The 19642-nt window shown below is 37.7% G+C and overlaps 1 protein-coding gene across 10 annotated transcripts; it reads right to left on the bottom strand.

Moving 5' to 3' along the window:
• Positions 1–649: 649 nt before the first annotated feature.
• On the bottom strand, positions 650–17957 carry LOC108041626 (AMP deaminase 2). 10 transcript variants are annotated; one of them, XM_017119596.2, is made up of 11 exons: positions 17450–17957; positions 9037–9181; positions 5429–5763; positions 4727–4762; positions 3220–3338; positions 3005–3099; positions 2487–2943; positions 1956–2410; positions 1240–1534; positions 1056–1166; positions 650–983 (listed from the first exon to the last, which is right to left on the bottom strand). In XM_017119596.2, the coding sequence occupies exons 1-11, from the start codon at positions 17568–17570 to the stop codon at positions 807–809; spliced, it is 2346 nt and encodes a 781-aa protein (XP_016975085.1). In that variant the 5' UTR covers positions 17571–17957; the 3' UTR covers positions 650–806. The 10 variants fall into 10 exon arrangements, with proteins under 10 accessions (XP_016975085.1, XP_016975081.1, XP_016975084.1 ...); XM_017119592.2 differs by lacking the exon at positions 17450–17957 and adding an exon at positions 11437–12213; XM_017119595.2 differs by lacking the exon at positions 17450–17957 and adding an exon at positions 9332–9570.
• Between the last annotated feature and the right edge of the window lie 1685 nt (positions 17958–19642).

Below are 19642 nucleotides of genomic sequence, written 5' to 3'. Positions count from 1 at the left end.
TCAGCGTTGTTATGGCGGGGAAATATGCACCCAATAGAGGTCCTTGTAATATCCCAGTTAAAGATGCCTGGTTATTTTGGTTCCCGACAATCTGGTGCCCGAAATATTGCGAAGACACTTCAGAATTCTGAGCTCAGCACTTTTAAATGCACTTGGTTTCTGACCATTCTAAGAATTCGACATTCCTATCGAGGATAAATAATTGATTTAAGGCATTTAGTTGCCCTAACTTTTAACGTATCACACTCTGACATAAAATAGTTCGAATTTGTCTGAAAATATCAATTTGCCTAAAAGTATGCAATAAAATAATATAAAAGATTCAGTTAAACAAATTTTCAAATGTGTATGCGATTTATGTTTCTCAAGCGTAATTGCATTTAATTCTTATGATCCGATATTAATATAAAAGCTATTCAGCAATTGATTAAGAAAGGTTACTTTGGCAATGGAAAGTCGGACTTATAGAGCATCAGATATCGACACATTTTTATATTAACCTATAACATGGCACAAATTATTTTAGCTGTCAAAGATTTCGAAGTTTTGCATTTTTAGATAATTTTAAAACTTACTTTTGATATTCTTATAATCATTTTTATTTGATTTTTCCAATTTGTTTACCCATTGCAAAATAAGTTTCAGAACATTGCGTGTACAAGTTTTGTATATTTAAAGGTTTTGGTCTGCCGCGTTTACATTTTGGTTAGTACAGAAACATTTAAATTATATATATATATAACTAGCGTATATATCTGCGTAATTTGCATTAAGTTAGCGTAGGAAGCCACAACAACGCCATGAGCCTATGAGTGCTGATCGTTGAGGGAGCAGGTCTGGTTCACCTTGAAGATGTTGGAGAGCTCGTCCAGCAGGGTCTCATAGCGATAGGCCACCCGGATCTCGGGCACATTGGTGCGGGTGATGTCGTTGCCCATGATGCCGTCCTCGTAGTAAACGGGTCCCAGCCACTGCTGCTTGATCTGTTGGTGTTTTAAATTTAAGTTATAATATATAATGGGATAGATTATACTATAACTAAGTTGGAAACCTACGGCATGGGGGAAACCACTCATTATCACACTGTTCCTGGCCAACTCGCACATGTCGCAGGAGCTGAGCTTCCACACTTGGGCCGCAATGCTGTACTCCTCCATAAGGGGTTCCTGAAACATAAAATAGTAAATTGATTTTAGTAGGAATTTAAAAACACAAATAACCCCCATTAGATCAACCCACCTTGGTGAAGTGGAATTGCAAGGGGTCGTCCGTGGAGAGGGAGATGATGAGACCCCGGGCCAAGTACTCAGGGAGCGGATTACGATGGTAGTTGAGGAATAGCGAGTTGTTGGACAGCGGCGACATGGCGATTCCGATCTGGGTCAGATAATACAGATACTGCAGCACGGGCACCTTGCGGAGCAGGAGGCCGTGGGAGATGTTCTCGGCCATCAGGAAGCCACACACTAGATGCTGCACGGGTCCAGCCTCGCCGCAATGGGGCCGCAACACAAAGGTGTTCATACCGCGCGACCTGGAGGTACAGAGGTTATTGAAGGTAAGTAATATGCAAAATTCATTATATTTCATTGAAAGACACAATATACTAGAGTTTCAATTGTAAATAAAGGACTAAACAAACCAATTAAGGAAGCCTGACAAGGCCAATTCCAACAAGAGCTTTTCTAAAATAACCCCTTTTGATACGCTATAATTCCCAAATTGTTTTAGCTGAGTAAATTAGTATTTCAACGCTAATGAGCCAGATTGACTATGGTGAAACAAGTTTGCTTTAAAGCCTGTGTGGTCTATCTGTAAAGTGGCGACTTAGATTTACTTTAAAGTTACAATTGCCCTTAGAACAACTTCTCTTTGATAATTATTATTATGGTTAAAAAGCTTTTAAAATCAAGAAAAGCGAAATTTACATTTTTAGACTAAGATTTGTTACTCACTCTCTAAACTTGTTCAGCACCGTCATGTTGGCGTACATGTAGTAGATGTAGTACGCATACGGCGGATTCTCCTCGTAGGTCCATTCCTCCGGCCGGGGCACATCGTTGTCGAAGAGCGGATTCTCCGGCTTGGACTCGTCGTCCACCGAATCGAACCCAATGACGTACTGCAGGAAGCGGTGCAGATCCGGATGCTGGCTGGGTCTGGCTGTCGCCTCGAAGAGCGGCAGGAATATGTTGTTCAGAATCTCCTGGAATGACTTCATCATCTTGTTCGACTTGAAGATGTCGAAGAGACGTGGTATCTGGATCAGCCAGCGGATGTTCGAGCTGTACACATCATTGTCGATGGCCCACCTGGCCAGTTTGTTCCACTCATCTGGGGATTTGCCATAGATGGAGAGACGCAGCTCGGCGTTCTGGTACTTTGACTCCTCCAAATCGAAGGCAACTTCCTACATAAGCAATATTTAATAAGAGGTTCATGATTACAAATTGATTTAAATGGGATTTTATTTTTGATAAACCCACCTTTATGATCTGTGCAAAGTATTTGCCATTCAGATAATTGTCCGTCTTGAGGAACACCTCCCTGAGCCGCGACTCCCCGATGGGATTGTACTTGGAGTTGAACTTGTCGAAGCGGTGGAACGTGTTGCGATCCGCGTGCACGTCCAGCATGTCGACGGTCAGGTCGTAGGTGGTCAGGTTCATCGACTGGAACACCTGGGCCAGGGTCATCGCCTGGCCGTTGGTGTGGGTCACCACCTCGTTGGCGTTGTTCTTCAGCGTCTTCTTGATGAAGCGCAGCAGGTGCTTCTGGTTCATGCAGGATGCGGCATGGATGTGGGTGTCCACCTTGCGTGTGTTGTAGAAATCGCGATGCGGCACCGCCTTCTGGGCGGCCAGTTCCCGCAGCTCGTTGAGGAGCACGTGCATCTGGTACTTGGACGACAGATAGCACAGGCGACGATAGCAGAAGGATTTCCTATTCAAATACATTTCTTTTAAATAGGGTTTATAGGGCAGGAAGTGGGGGAAATACTTACAGTGGCCCATCGGCGATCATATTGCACATGACCTGCATGTCGTTCACAAATTGGCTCATGTCCGGATATGCGAACTTAATCTCACTGCTGTCTTCCTACAAAATCATAATTTATGGAGAATAAATATAGTTATTTTTTCCATTTTAATATACAGATTACAGAGAGGATATAAGGTGCCTATTATTAACATCTTATATGCCTGAGGTAGTACTTACGTCATTCTCGTAGATGTGAAACACTCCGTTGAGGGGCTTGATACGGAAATCCTCATCTTTGGGAAACTCCACGTTCCAGGGATTCGTTATCTTCAACTGCGATGGCCTAGCATGGACGTCTGCAGATCCTCAACAAGTGTGAAGCAATTCAAAGCGATTCGAGTCGAATGTAAAAATATTTTGAAAACAGAATTTTGATTAGTTGCAGGGGCAATTCGCGAAATTGTATTTGGTTAGTGGCGAAACTACACTCTACACTCAGGTGTTCGTGCGAGTGTTATTTTCTGTATTTGTGGGTGTTATTAAGGTGCTATAGGGTGGATCTGCAAAATCAGTTAACCAATCTCTTGTCGTTTTATATCTTTCAAAATATTTCAACCGTTAAAATTTATATTTATATTCAAAAACGTGAAATGTCAAAAATTGGGTTTTCAACCATTTTTCGCTCAAAAATGTCAGTATTTTTACGATTGCAATGCTAATTATTATCCAATAATGGAATGCCATACCTTGATGAACTCGTAACAAAATTTTAAATCAAGTTGCATTCACAGCTTTTTTTGTAAAATTTTTGAAAAAATTGATGATGACAACCATTGGAAAAATGTGCAAAATTGGAATTTTGACCATTTTTTGCTCAAAAATATCAGTATTTTTACGATAACAGGCTCATATAAGATTTAGTTCCACCCTAGTGCACTACTTAACTTTAAAAGTTTACTTGTTCTACGAGAGTTATCAAAGCTAAATAAGTCTTTCCTTTTGTACAAGGCTTTGCTTTGAAACTAACCAAAAAGATAGTGTCGAAGGCCGATTGTTCAACTTATATGCGGCTACAACATCAGTTCAAAGCATGGTGTTTGTTGTTTTGGTAAGCAAAAATAAAGAACATACAAGCAAGGTAATAAACTCAAAGCAAAACTTGCAAGGAACATTAACAAATTCAAAAAGAAACTGTCAAGCCGACAGAAAGGTGGCTTCTTCAATGCGTGCTGTGCCAAGCTGCAGTTTTGTGTGGCCAACATTATGGTTTTTGCAGCGAGAGCAATATCCGCAGTTTAGTGTGGCCAACTTTTCGATTTAAACATAAAACATAAAAGGTTAGTTTTTAATTATCCTCAATAAAAACAAGGGGTTAAACTCAAAACAAAGTAAAGTAAACCGTTCAAAAACCATTACGGTTAACTTAATTAGAAAACACATTTGATGATTATCTACAACATAATATATTTACATATATAATATAAAAGATAGTTGGCAACACTGTCTGCGTTGAAAGCAGGTTTGTGGTTCTAGTTTTGAGGTTGCGAGCGTAAAGCAAAACAATGCGCAGAGTAATATGGAGCATATATATATATGGAGCTTAACGGAAACGGAAATCAAATGTCAGGAAAAACAGAATTAAGAGGAGTTGTTCTTGTTGTATTTGAATCGAACTTGGTGGGAAAGTTGGATAGGGGGAAGAGGTAGCGGAGAAGTAGGGAAATCAGGTGTGCGCACGAATTACCTTGTATGTTCGTTACACTCATTTTGCGAATGATGTCTATAAGAAATAATGAAAAATACGAGAAGAGAAATAAATAGTCGATACAAAAACAAATTGGAACAAACAAAGGGCTAAAAAGGCTCAAACATATGACAAGTAACAAAGAGGGGAAATTTGTATGTAAAATTTTAGCTCTAAATAAAAAACAGAGGACTTAAAACGACTGGAATTTAAACGAAATGGAAGGAGACACGAGCAAGGCGGTAACTGCTAATAAGTAGGCGCGAAAGACACGGACACACGAGCAGGGCTCTAAACTTTTAAACTGGGTGGCAACACCGCTGAGTACAGTTTACACAAAACACACGCTAATATAAACTTGTATTATACAAAATTCACTTGATAGTGAATTAATTGCAATAGATTTATGATTTGGTGCATCACAACAATTAGGCACATCTGTGCCATTTTGTCTTTTTATACATATTTACACATATACGCTGGGCTGGGTCGATTTGCAATACAAATTGTTGTTATATTTTTTATATTTGTTTAATTATACAGTTACAAATTCCAGACAATTGCCCCACAAATAGACCCACTCCAAAGACTGCAATATAGGACTACGATACCATTGTACAATGGGTAATAAGAGAAGGATCTGGAATTTGGGGCTATTCTTCTGGGGAAAGAGGCTTGAGTTCATGGATTAGAACTACTTACTAGACACCTCCTTGACGGGCAGGTTGTTGATGCGATCCTTGAGCTTCACCGTCTTGAGGAACCGCGCCGTGGTCGAGGGGAACGACTGATCCGACATGGCCATGTAGTGGCTGCGCATGCGCAGTGCTTCGATCAGCAGAGTCGAGGCCCGCTCCAAATCCTCGAGGGGAACGCCACTGGTGTCCTCCCCCGAAATGGACACCCGCTGGAAGTTGATGTCGGCATCGTTTCTGTCCATGTCCACGGTGGACTCCTGGCCTTCGGTGCTGCTGGATGATTCCCTGTGCGTGGCCAACACGGTGGCCGGCACCACGGGCCTGGATCCTGTGGCCTGCCTGAAGAAAGTAGGTAGGAAATACGAATATTATATAGATAAACTAACACACAAAACAAAAAATAAGCAGTTGATGAAAGCCCCGCACAAAGGGAATCAAAGTGACTATCAAATAAAAATTTTAAATAAAGCCATTTAATTTCTTTCAATTTCACTTCTAAGACTATATTTTATTTAAAACAATCTTAGCAGTTTTGCTATTAAATCATTAAGATCTTGATTGATAATATGATTTTGTGATAATCGTGAATTATATTAGCTACACAGGCTATGGATTAGATACTATTTTAGATCGCAAACTCGTAACTTATGATCACTTGAGCTGACTGACCATTTAGAATCCTCGGGCTGATACTCGTAGCAGCGCCCAAAGCTGTAACTGTCATCCGCGAAGGACATCCTGCTTTGACTAGTGACCACCGACGAATGGAGCACTCCGCTCCGGGGTTTCCCCTGCGAAGGGTCCTCTTTCGGTCACCCAAATGGTAATGATCGATTGACCAGTTGATTTATGGCAATGCGAAGCTACCGATTGCCGCTAATTTGCAATCCGGCACGCTAGCAGAATACCTCTGACAAACCCCAAACCCATTTATTTGGGAAAGAAAAGTTGTTGCGACAAATTGCGTGTCTTAAGGAACTTCCTAATCTAAATAACTATACTTCAATTGTCCTTTGGCTTACTACAAAATTCTTACAATGGGGAGAACTATTCATATTTATTTTTATTAATTGTTGGTTAATGACCCGCTTTAAGACGTCTTCAAGTAAATTAAAGTCACCTAAGAAAAAGTGGCTGCGGCAAAATTCTATAAATTCTCCGAACTATGGAATTTATCTAATTTACTTTAAATATTTCGGATCTTGTCAATAATAACCAAATAGAGGAGTATAATGGTTAATTGAACCCAGAAACTATTTTCCTAAAAGAGATTTTTCCAAAACAATTTCAATTTTACATCTTTGTTCTCTAGAATTTTTTGTAAAGTAGAAAAGGTTTTATTTGTTGGCATTAATTCACTTCAAGAATCCCAAAACAACTTTCTTCAACACTTTAAGTAAAGTGTTCGATTTAACTCGCACTAAAATTTGTAGTTTTTGCCCCCCCAAACTTGACAATTTCCTCGGTTTTTGGGAACTTTTTTTTGTTTATTGGTAAACCCCCTTTATTTTTGCTGGCGTGCAGAACTTGTCGGGATTCGCGCTTTAAGCCAAAAAACTTGAAGTGTCCGCGCGAGTTGGAAAGTTTTCTGCGACGCCGCTTCTTGGTTTCTTTTCTATATTTTTTTAAGCGTCGCCTGGCGTGCGACACGAACAACAACGATGGTGGATTTTAGTGGGGCAGTGGGCGGCGGTCTACTGGGTGCTTTCCCTATAAAGAGGGCTCAATGTCAGCGGAGGTCGCCCAGGCAGGTGGCAGGTGGCAGGTGGCAGAAGGTAGTTGCTAGTTGGCAGATGGCAGGTGGGACACTTTGGGCCGCGTTTCGCGCCGTTGAGCTGCCCGTTTATTGGATCGGAGCGTACTGAAAGTGACGGCATCCGTGCCAGAACTCAGTCCACGGAGGTGCCGCTGCTGGCAGCGGTTCTTCCAACAGTTCCATTCGGTGGTGGTTCGTTATGCCATAATCCCCACCACCACCACTAGCACCACCATCACCACCATCACCACCACTATTTGGCATGGGCGAAAGTCCGACACCGGACTTAGCTGCCTAATGCAGTTCCATTCAAAATCAAAACGTGTTCTGCATCGGTCCGCACTTTCGCCGGGCCAAAACCCGAAAGCCCAAACCCGGACTCGGACCCAGACACAAACCCACTTTGGATTAGCCGGAAAAGAGGCACTCCACCTTCACACCACCTGCACACCACCCACCTGGGAACCTGATAATTGCAACATGTGCGGTTGCCTCATTACGAGGCTATAGAAATGGCTCAAAGATGAAACCCACACAAAGCAACATTTTAAAAACATATTCTAAATACTACAAAAAAATGCATTTTCAAGACTGTATTTCTCAATTAAGTTCTGTTTAAAAAAAAAGAAGCGATAAATTCGCCATTTATTAAATGAATATTATCCAATTTATATTATCCAAATAATTAAACAAAAAAAATCGATATTTTTAATAAATAACAAAACATAATAATTTTTAAAGTACTTTCTTTGATTAAAATCTAGCGCAATGTTTATGTTTTGATGTCTGTTAAACTGGAAAACATTGAATTTTGATGTTTTCGTTTATTATAGATAAGATATTGTTCAGAAAAACAATGAAATATTGTTTTGATTTCTGAAATATTTTTCCACTGTGCAATTGGAAACGGGATGGGATGGTATTTTGGCCTTGAAAACGAACTGACCTTAAAATAGACTAACTGATAAGCATCCAATCACGAGATCTGTTTTGTCTGGTGCTCATGTAAAGTAAACAAATCAAAACCGAACCAGAACCGATTTAGGTACGGATCTGATTAGTTAAACTAAACAATCAGTTGAGCGAACAAAGCAACAAAACTAAATGTATTTTAATAATTTTCAATTGTGATTTGCACAAAGTAATAAAGCTAGGGAAACATCTATCTAGATATTATATAACATGTTCTTTAACTGTAAGTAACGGGTATCTCCAAGTCGGGGCCTTTGACTTTAGCATTTTTTATTTTTTTTGTAGTCTGTGGTCTTAAATATTAAACACAAAAAATGTTATCTTTTCCATTAACTTGTCATAAATTTAAATTGTTCGATAAAGTCTTACAAAGCAGGAGCTCACTGTTCTTAAGCTGATGATTTTTTTATATCGAAAGTGAACAATAATTTTTGGTAATATATAATAACTTACATTTCCGAAACGTACTGTTTCATTAATTGTTGATTGTTAATTGTTTTAATCACTTTTTGTTTCCCTACTTGTAAATCAAGCGAGCTCGTAAGGCAGGTTGAAAATTCTAACAATAACTGATTAAATTTAAATGGAATCTTAATGTTTTATACCTTTCATCAGAGAACGCTTTGCAATTTTGCTGATAAGCCACAAATAAGCGAGCCTTTGTCAAACTATTTCAAAAATCTCTTGTTATTTTTGTAACTTTTTACATTATTTTGATAACATAAAAATAATATGATATCATATGATATGAAAAGCCTGAATATAAAGATTGCTGCGCTTGAGAGATATTAATTTTGAAATGGATTTTAAATTTATAACCAGACGATTACAAATTTAAATAAAAATGAAATACAAATATATGTTATTGTTTCTCTTTTACTCACTTTTCATTGAGATGACGCTGGATTTGCAGCTTCTTTTCGATCTGTTCAATGGGAAATTGTGGCACCTCATATGGAGCCGAGATCTCGTTGGTCACCTCCACATCAGTTTCGGCCTTCTCATCGACTGGGGAATCGGTGAGATCACCTGAAAAATAAGAAATAACCATTTGAATTAGAATTAGAATGAGCGATTGAGACTGATGGTTGAGACGACTATGTGAAAGATTTAATAGCATTTTCTGATCTTATACCATATATCTACCAGTGACTATTCCATTAATCTTAAAGAACCTACTGAGATCGTCCGACGAGGAGGTGGGCGTGGCAGTGGCGGGGCCCGTATCGTTCAGCTGATTGCCCATCGGTCCGCCGTAAAGTCGGACATCAACGCGTAACCGATGAGCGGTATCCATGCGATTGAAGTTCATGGCGAGAAATGCGAGAAAATGCAGAGAAAAAACCGGAAAAGTGGGGATCGTAGCCAAAATGTTGAAGTAAACTGGGCGAGAGTTGTCGGCTCAATGAAATGGGAAAACATCGAAGATCGGCGAATTCCAGGCTGAGATCTACCGACGTCAGCAGAGGCAGCGACTGCGACTTCGACTGCGACTGCGACTGCAGCAGAGACGCATCATCTTTGACAAGAAAAACATCCACACAAAATATATTGGCGATTGCCAATTTGTAGGCAAGCAACAACATGTTAAAAGCAGCTATACGCTGGGAAAAATTCGCAAAGCCCCAAAATTCTTGAAAATATCGCTTGGGATTCCAATATAAATTTACGTCTGTAATTGATATGTTCCCATCATTAATCTAAATTCATAAAATTTCATCATATCATTTTTATATAGTTGTATATTCTTTCAGTGTAAAACGAGAGAGGGCAAGGGAATGCGAACATCACCAGGAGAGATAGTGAAAATACTGACAAAATCAAAACACGAAGTCAACAAACAACAAACAAGATGAGAAGACTGATTGGAGCGATTCGAAGTTGAAATACACTTTAAAGTCAAACACCACAATAAATTGTTATCTCTAAATTGAAGAAACCCGAGAAGCACTTAAAATATTTAATCACATCATGTAATAATTTTAATTGTAGAAATTAAAAGCTGTTTTTTTTTTGCATTAGGAACGGAGATACAACAAAGCTAATTTAAGTGATACAATTTAAGCAGGTTTATAATCACTAATGAAAGTGATATTATACCAAGAATTTCTTTTATTTTAGCTGATAAAATTATAAGCGCTTAATAATCTTTGCTTACTTTAAGAATTTTATTCCAAAGAAAGTGTTCCCATTAAAAAATATAGACAAAACGCTTCTAGTTTTCAAACTACTCTTGTACAGGGTACGACAACTTTCCTATATTTTTATATAGGTTAGTGAGACTCGACAGATAATGCGACCGATAGGCAGCGCAGCGGCAGAAAAACACCACAGCACTGGAAAAAAACCCACCACCATTTAAAAGGTATATTACTTTGTAATTCTAAAATGTAACAAAAATAAACCAAGGTAATACAAGTTGTATGTTTTAATTCCATTCTGTTTCTAACTTCAAAACGGTTTTCCACAAAATTTAAGATTTCTTCAAATGCAAGGCTTTGTTTTTAGTGTAGCGTATCTTTTTTGTTAAGCTTAGTGCTACAGGTTTTTTTAAAAGAGAGAGAAAGAGTGCTTTGCTTTGTGCGTGGGAGAGTGAATGTATTTTGCTTTCTTTTTGCAGCACACAGTGGGAGTCCCACAGAGAGGCACCAAAAAAGAGAGTGACCCAGCGGGGGGTGGTAGTGGGTGGTGGGTGGTGTGCGATCACTGTTCAGTCAATGCAGAGAACAAAACGTAGCAATGTTTGTTCCAAATTTCACAACAATTATTTTCTTTTATAGAGATGGATACTACAGAACTTAAATGGAAGAATTAATGAACAACATAAGCCATCAAATATTATAATGTGTTATTATAATATTAGCCCCAATGTAATATTTCTTTCTTTTTGAATTTGTACAAAAGTTTAAAAAAGTTACAATTGGTATTTACGTTGCTCGAACCCTTTTTTATGAATCATTAATTTCAAAATAATACGTATACGTAATTTTGATATATTTTCTGAATACCAAATGCTATTTAGATATTATTAATTATTAATTAATACGGTTTTTGATTATCTATGTTCATATCAACTGGGTATGCTCTGTATAAAAAATACTATAAAGTTAATCACAACGTAAGAGTTTTTTTTCTGTGTAATATATTCTATAACTAATGAGAGGAAGGTGGCTCGTTTTATTCAATGGAGCCGCCTTCTTGTCTTAAAACTAATGCCAGTACTTTCTGCGTCGCTGGGACGTGAAGGTCAGTGGGTGGCGGGTGGCGTTGGTGCATTCACTTACATACGCAGCGATTGGGGGTGGCCCTCTGGGGCAGGGGGCTCAGCTTGGGGGGCATGGTCATGGAGGGGGCCGTGTGCAGGCTCTTCCCGCTGGCCTTCTTGCCCAGCTGCCCGGCGGCGGCGGCGGCGACATTGGAGGTCGGGTGGGACATCATCGCTCCGTCGAAGGAGTCCCCATCCTGAGCCCGCAGCTCCGCGGACGTGTCGTCCGAGGTGCTCAGCATTCCGCGGTACGACATCTCGGCGGATCCGGGGATCCTGATCGCAACCTCTGTGTCCTCCTGTTGTCCCAATCCAATCTTTGTGCGAGATTTATTCGGTTTTTGTGTGTTCGATGTGTGTTTACTAAATTGAACTGAATTTTCTTTTTTTTTTTTGACTTTCCGGCTGGGGTTTTTGTGTGAGTGTGTTTTATGTAATTCTCCCGGTGACAGGTGTCTCCGCTCGGCTTTTGCTGATTCCGCCTCTGGGGAACGTCTTTGGGCAACTGTCGGATCGGATCGGTGGACTATATACCGCCCGCGATCGGCTGCACTTAATTTATTCTGAATTCCGTCCGACGCAATTCGCGCATCTTCTACGCGCTTGTCTTTTTCGCCTTTGTTTGTCCCCACTTTTCCTCGCTTTTCTCTCTTTTTCCGCCGTCTCCTTCTCTATATAGAATTCACACCTCTCCCGATCCGTAGATCCAAAGTTTATATATCGGGTAAAGTTAATAGCGAGCTTTCGGCGCTCGCATCAACAACACAGAAAGCTCGGAAAGCCCACAATGTTTGCTAATTATAAACAATATTTTGGATAAACAAAATCCATATTGACCGAGTTAAGGGGATGTGGCAAGGGGTGTTGACTTTCAAGATCAGCGCTCTTTGAACCCTAATAACACATATGTTTTATATTCAAACCTTAAGAAGAATCTAAGGTTGAAATCTAAGTGATATTTATGGAAACTCTACTCCTAAAGAGGAGTTCATTGTTATAAAAAGAAATAGTCTTATAACATTATGGTATTTGGGTTTAATGAAGTTTCCAATTTCAATAATTTAAATACAAATGCAAAGGAAAGACGGATCAATATTAATTAAAGTTTCAAAATGAGCCAGAAATATTTGTTTTTAAAATTGTACAATTTTTTTGTGGAGATAAACTGAAAACATTATTAGATAATATCTTAAAGTTCCAACCAATATTGGTATAATTGGAATAATAAGCAATTTCTGTGATGTTTTGATAAGATCCCTATCTGATAACGATGATATGGTGGCAATTCAGTTATTGGGTTCTATTTATATTTTTAATTTGGTAACTTTCCTCTATTAGGAGGGCTCGTCTCTGTTTTTTTTTGACACCCTGTCAGGGGCACTTAGCAAAGTCGGGTATATCAATAGCCCCAGATGATAGCCAAAATTGGACTGATGGAGTGCATATATCGTTGGTTGGTTAGCGCCGGGTCGTTAATAACCGGGTTGTTTTGATAGCTTCATAGGCCAATCGGTTTGTTCAACTTCGTATTATATTTTCTGCGATTGCTGCAAGTCATTGTCAGTTCATTTGCCTTATTTTGTCGAGTGTGCGATATGCAAACACTCGTATATACTGTCATATATATATATTTATATATATATAGAAAGATGGGCATTTCTATAGACAGGACTATATGTGTTTGTTTATCTGTTGTACGTTTCAATTTATTATTCGTTGTATTTATTTCGTTGTATTTTTGGCACCGCTCTTTGTTTTGTATTTATTGACCGAATTGCGAACTTATTAATTGCTCTATTTGGCCTTTTCTCGTTTTTGTCTTTGGGCAAAGTGCCCGCGATCCACTATTGATTTTCACACAAAATTATGACTAAACCTTCGCCGTGACTTGCGTAACCCCAAGGAAATCGGTTGGGGGAACAACTCTCCGGTGGCCATACCATATATCTTTCCGCTCGATTCGACTTCGCGCAGTCAACTGACTCTGATTTTCCACTCATTTGTATCCGCTTCGGTGGAAAATTTGCCATACATATATGTAATAATAAGCTATGAATATAAACAGTTGATTTGGCATGACTATCTGCAGTCAGTTTCGATTTCGGTCGGAAAAAAGAGAAAATCTAGACGGAAAAGAGTGAGCATTCTGAGGAAAAGAGCGTAAAAGTGCCCAAGAGAAAAACGGCACGGAACCACAAATAAATCATTTAGGGGCTTAAACCAAATCCACGGAGAAAGGGGGAAATCGTGTGGGAAACGCTCTATTGTTTTCTTTTCGCCGCCGCCCGCCTTTTTATTATTTGTTTCTAATTGGAAAACCCTGACCTATGCCTACGACAAACAGAAGCCAGCTGTCGTAGCCACAGTCATGGGTGAAATAATAGGACACAGACATTTCAATTTACATTTCCTCCCGAAAAGAAAGAATTTATTTGCTTTTACAGACGATTTTTCACTGCCATGTTAAGCTTATTATTGGTAATCTCTCAAAAGAAAGCCAGTAATAAAATTTCTTTTGCTCAATGTGATGTTCATTTTTGGTAAGACAAATCATTGGCAATTGAACTCAATGACAATAAATTAACATGACAGTAAGAAAACGGTGCTTAATGTTTTATAGCCACTACAGATTACATTTGTACATAGAGTTATACGGATTTTACGCATTAAAGTGAAATGAAAATGTACTAACATTTAAGCTAAATTATAAAATAAAGTATTTATCTAAAAATAGTCAAGTAAACTGATTGTTTTAGTGTATGGTAAGCTAGCATTTCAGGATTATGCATTATTGGCACATCTGTCAAAAACAGCATTAAATGGGATCCAAAAAATGTGGTTAAATGTTTATAGAGGCTATCAATTGAGTATTTGATTTGATGTGCCCATTATTTTGGCAACATGTGTGGGTCGAGTCTCTGCCATTTGCCATTTGCCATTTGGCTCCTTAGTTTCCCCAATTGATTGAACACAGCACATTTCTCATAAGCGGCGGACACATGTCGAGCGAATGACTGCCCCAATTGAGTGGATGATATAAGTATTAGACGCGATATGAGCACTAGATGGCCAGATAAAAGAGTCGGATTCCCACGAACTGTGAATAATGCAAGTACTTCGCACTCAAATTTGGATGTTGTTATTCACGGAGTGTATTTATAGACCGATAAGAGGAGTGCTTCGGCACACACGGAAAAAATATATATACCCGCATAAAATTAGTTGTTGTTATGACAATAATCAAATTGCTTTGAAAAACATAATGAAATCCTAATGTGCTTGTATGCTTAAAATAATAATAGTATTTTGTAATAAAAATACAATATTTAGATATGAAATATTTTTTTTCTGTGTAGTTATACTGAAATATCTGCTGATAACAAACAAACAAGAAGTGCAAAAGAGGGAAGAAATAAATGAAAAAGACTTGCAAAGTTAAAATATGGTTTGGCCAAATAAAGTTATTTAAAGTTATGATTATTTTCTTGTTTTTTTTATGTATCAACAAATAATGCTTCCTTTTTGTGCACTGAATGGCCACGTGGTATTCGAAGCATCCATAAATTCAGCTGGGCAAACAATAAATTCGCCCTGCTGTGCACTAGATTAGATTAAAGTCGTTGGACTGCACAATTAACATGGAGTTGAGTTTCTGGATCTGGGGTGTGGGTTTTTGGACCTTGGTTCTTGTTTCTGGGTTCTTTTGGTAAAGCCATCATCAAAAGCACCCACCTTCTGGCGATGACTCAGGACAAACAGACGCGGCTAATTGGCCCACATACAGGCTGGCCCATAAATATAAATGTGTCTCTCTGCCTTCGCATGAGTTCGCCTCATGTTTAACCAATTTCCTAAATGGCTTCGTATTTGCTGTTGGTTTTTCCCATTGCGTTTGTTTGCTGCATCAACAAAAACGCTTAAAATGCGAAGTAAATAAGCGAAAGCAAGTAAAAAGGTAGTACTTACAAAGCATAAAAATAATGAAATAGATAAACAAAAAGAGTGAGCACAATTAAACTAGGAAAAAAAGGTGAGTTTAGTCACGACAAAGTGAAATAAATCAGGTTGAATTACCCAGCAAGTATTATATACCATACTGAAAACAATGGAACAAAAGAAGGTAAGTTAAACAATAAGAACCATTTAAAAAGCTAAACAATAACTAAACAAATAAATGTGCTTTGGGGTTTTAAAATATAAGAGATATTCGATACCCAACTGTTTTGTTACGAAATATGTTGCAAAAAAGGGCTTTTCAAAATCTATAATATGATTTCTAGGTTTTCAGATGGACAATCAAGACTAACTTATTCTTTATGGGTTAAAAACGGTTTTAGCACAGAAATTTGGAAATTAAATTTGATTAATTCAAGATGCTCATTAAATTAAAATCTACGTTTATTTCTTTTCTGGGTTACCATTTAAATAATTTAGTTAAACTTTTATATATACATATATCAAATAAAAAGAACAGAGCCACATTAATCATGGGTTGGAATAAATGGGACTATTTGTTCGAAGAAAGCCAGTGGCTCTTGCAATTTATTACGATTTATTACCATCTTTTCTTGGCTAGGACATCTGACCTAACACAAAAAAATAGGAAAATCGAAACTAGAATGACGTCATCTGTGGACCCCTATACATATATATATAGTATATCCCAGCTTTCTATGCAATTGTGTGCGAAAGTAAAGGGGAACGGAGATAATTGAAGGGCAACCCAGGGATTCGTCATCAAAGGAACCTCCACCATCATCATTATCATCATCAAAGGCATTATCATCGCCATCAACGGAGGAACTATTGTACTTTAGTCAGATAATTTATGCACAGTTACTAGCACGCCTCTTTCTCGCTGACTGATTATAATAATTGCACGTCATTACAGTACAGTAGTCACACACACACACGGACACAGACGCACACCATCGCCGAGAAGTGGAAATATTTCACGGCGATGACCAGTAAACGAAGTGAACGAAGGCGCAAAAGTCAATGCATTCGACATACGCTCACACCCACAACCATACACACACCCACACCACCACCCATTGGTGTACATTTCACCCACACACGCACGCAGAGCCGCACTGTGTTGGGGGGGGGAAAGGGGGTCAGAAACGCTCCTTAAGAGTGTATACGTATGTTCTTTTACCATAACCTGTTTATTTTTATAGCCTTCCCAATAGACAACGCTTTTCTTTACGGAATAAATGAAGAGCCATCCTCTATCATCAGTATTATTATATGAAATTTTATTTTATGGCAAATTTCTTTTATAAAAAGGTTGTAATTATAAAAGTAGCTAATTCATAACATTTCAAAATTATAAAAAATTTTCATATAAGAAAGTCCGACTTATAGAAATCCATGTGAAAAGTGTTTTGCTTTTAAATAACCCCTTTTATAAAGGCCTGCTTGAGCCACTGGATTATCCAATCATTTATGTGCAAAATAAATAAATTGCAAATCAATTTGTTTACCTTTGCACAGTATGCAATAAAATTTTCTTAAAATTCCACAACTGAAATTTCAGTATGTACGAAAAATGCAACCACAATCAAATTTCTTTTAAGCCCACTCGAACGACTTCTGTAAAATGAATACCACAATATTTGGAGAACAATAAATAAAAGAATACCTTGGGTATGATTGCATTTCCATACTTATAATATTTGTTTCAGATCGCAAACAACCTATAAATCTTCCATAAGCATTACAAATAAATTGGTTTTAAAATAAGTGTGATTTTTATTTATAAATGAAACAAAATAGCTCATTACTTTTGCACACAAGGATTATAATTACAGACAAAATGGAAAACGAAATAGTTTAAAAATCCAAGTAGTCTTTGAAGTCTTAAATAACGATTATTTCAAGTCTTTGATAAATAAGTCTTAAATTTGTTTACTATTTCATTTACATATTTATGTTATTGTTGAGGAATTAAATCCTAATTGTTTTAAGAAATATTTCACTTGAAATGAAAATTGTAGGACATCCCCCTGGCCCACGCCCATGGAACTCACCGCCTTTGCGCTTCTCGATGCGCCGCATCGTGCAGCCCATGTCCATGTCCATCTCCATGTCCGTGTCGAATCCGAAGCTGCGATACCCCTTGGCACTCAGCGCATCCGCGTAGCTCTGCATTGGCCGGCGTTCTCCGGGTTCTGGACCTTATTTCCCTGGCTCTGTGGGACCTGCCTGCTGGAACTCGAAAAGCCTCTTTCGGAACCTTCGGGATTTGGTTCCCGGAATTTCAAAGTGCAACACTAACACGCTGGCACTGCTTTTCCTCTTACACTCTCCTTTTACTCTCTATCTAAGGTGCTGGTTTTTTTTTTATTTTTTATAGTCTTTGGCTTCTTAACACTCGATGATAATACACAGTAAAAAAAATGCAAAGCAACAACCACAACAAACGGTGGTAACAACAATAATACTGCTATTTCGTGGGCGATTGAAAAGGGGGAAAAAGATTGCAAAAAGCTTTTTGGCCAACTTCTGTTCGGTGCGAATTTTTTTTGCGACTGAAATTTGGAACGCAGTGCGCAGTGTGACCCCAGGCAGTGCGCGAGAAAATCCACTACACATTAGGTGGCAAGGCGGCGAAAGCTTTTATTTCATTGGGAAATCGAATGAAAACCTAGGGATACTTTCTGTTTGCATTGGGTTGAGAATTTTAAATATTTCAGAAAAAACTGTTATGGAAAAGAGCTACATTTAGAACAGCAAATATTGCCCCATTACCTGAAAGAGAGGACAACATTGGACGCATCCAAGAGCCCCACCACACTCGACAGATCTGGCAAGGTGCTTTCCCCAATGGCATGCGCGCCAAAAGCTTTTAAAATTCAATTCAAAATTATTACAAAATACTGCTTAACTTATGATTATATGAATTTAAAACATTTCTCGCTGAAAATTATCAGTATTATATAAATAAAAATGCAAATAATTGTTTAATTTTGCATAAAAATAACAGTGTTTTCACGATAGCAATGCTAATAATTGTCCGATAATGGAATGCCATACCTTGTTGAACTCCTAGCAAAATTTCCAATCGAGTGACATTCACAACTTTTTTTGTATAATTTTTGAGAAAAATGATGATGAAAACCCTTTGAAAATTATGAAACGTGAAAATTGGAATATTGATCATTTTTCGCTAAAAAATATCAGTATTTTTACGATAGCAATGCTATTTATTGTCCAATAATGGAATGACATACCTTGTTGAACTCCTAGCAAAATTTCCAATCGAGTGACATTCACAACTTTTTTTGTAAAATTTTTGAGAAAAATGATGATGAAAACCCTTTGAAAAATGTGAAATATAAAAAATTGAATATTGATAATTTTTCGCTAAAAATATCAGTATTTTTACGATAGCAATGCTATTTAGTGTCCGATAATGGAATGGCATACCTTGTTGAACTCGTGGCAAAATTTCCAATCGAGTGGCATTCACAACTTTTTTTTGTAAATTTTTTGATAGAAATCAAAAAACCCTTTGAAAAATGTGAAATGTGAAAAATTGGAATATTGATCATTTTTCGCTAAAAATATCAGTATTCTTACAATAGCAGTGCTAATAATTGTCCAATAATGGAATGACATACCTTGTTGAACTCGTGGCAAAATTTCCAATTGAGTGGCATTCACAACTTTTTTTGTAAAATTTTTGACAAAAATGATGATGAAAACCCTTTGAAAAATGTGAAATATGAAAAATTGGAATATTGATCATTTTTCGCTAAAAAATATCAGTATTTTTACGATAGCAATGCTATTTATTGTCCGATAATGGAATAGCATACCTTGTTGAACTCGTGGCAAAATTTCCAATCGAGTGGCATTCACAACTTTTTTTGTAAAATTTTTGAGAAAAATGATGATGTAAGCCCTTTGAAATATGTGAAATGGGAAAGGTTGTATTTTAAACCTTTTTTCGCTCAAAAATATCAGTATTTTTACGATGGCAATGATGTGAATGTGATTTTAAACAAAAATAAGTCAATTTTATTTCGTATAGCTAAAGAATATTTATACGGTATCCGTATTGGTCAATACGATACATGTATAGTATTCTTTTGTGCGTACACAAAATGATTAACATGATTGTTCTCCCACCTGAAATACCAAAAAAAATCCCAATAAAACAAAATTCTTGTACAATATATGCTTGTTTTTTATTTTAAAAAATGTTTTTAATATGTTCT

Source organism: Drosophila rhopaloa, unplaced genomic scaffold (genome assembly GCF_018152115.1).
Source record: "Drosophila rhopaloa isolate 14029-0021.01 unplaced genomic scaffold, ASM1815211v1 contig_3, whole genome shotgun sequence".
Lineage (NCBI taxonomy): Eukaryota > Metazoa > Arthropoda > Insecta > Diptera > Drosophilidae > Drosophila > Drosophila rhopaloa.
Note: the sequence above shows the minus strand (reverse complement) of the source record. Positions and strands in the feature narration are given on the sequence as shown.

What these genes read in the sequence shown, in the direction of transcription:
- LOC108041626 (XM_017119592.2), bottom strand. Translation starts at nt 11,674, where the DNA reads ATGTCGTACCGCGGAATGCTGAGCACCTCGGACGACACGTCCGCGGAG. An exon ending in ATGATCGCCGATGGGCCACT is followed by an intron (nt 2,944 to 3,004) that starts GTAAGTATTTCC and finishes GTATTTGAATAG; the next exon opens with GAAATCCTTCTGCTATCGTC. An exon ending in GTGCTGAACAAGTTTAGAGA is followed by an intron (nt 1,535 to 1,955) that starts GTGAGTAACAAA and finishes CTGTACCTCCAG; the next exon opens with GTCGCGCGGTATGAACACCT.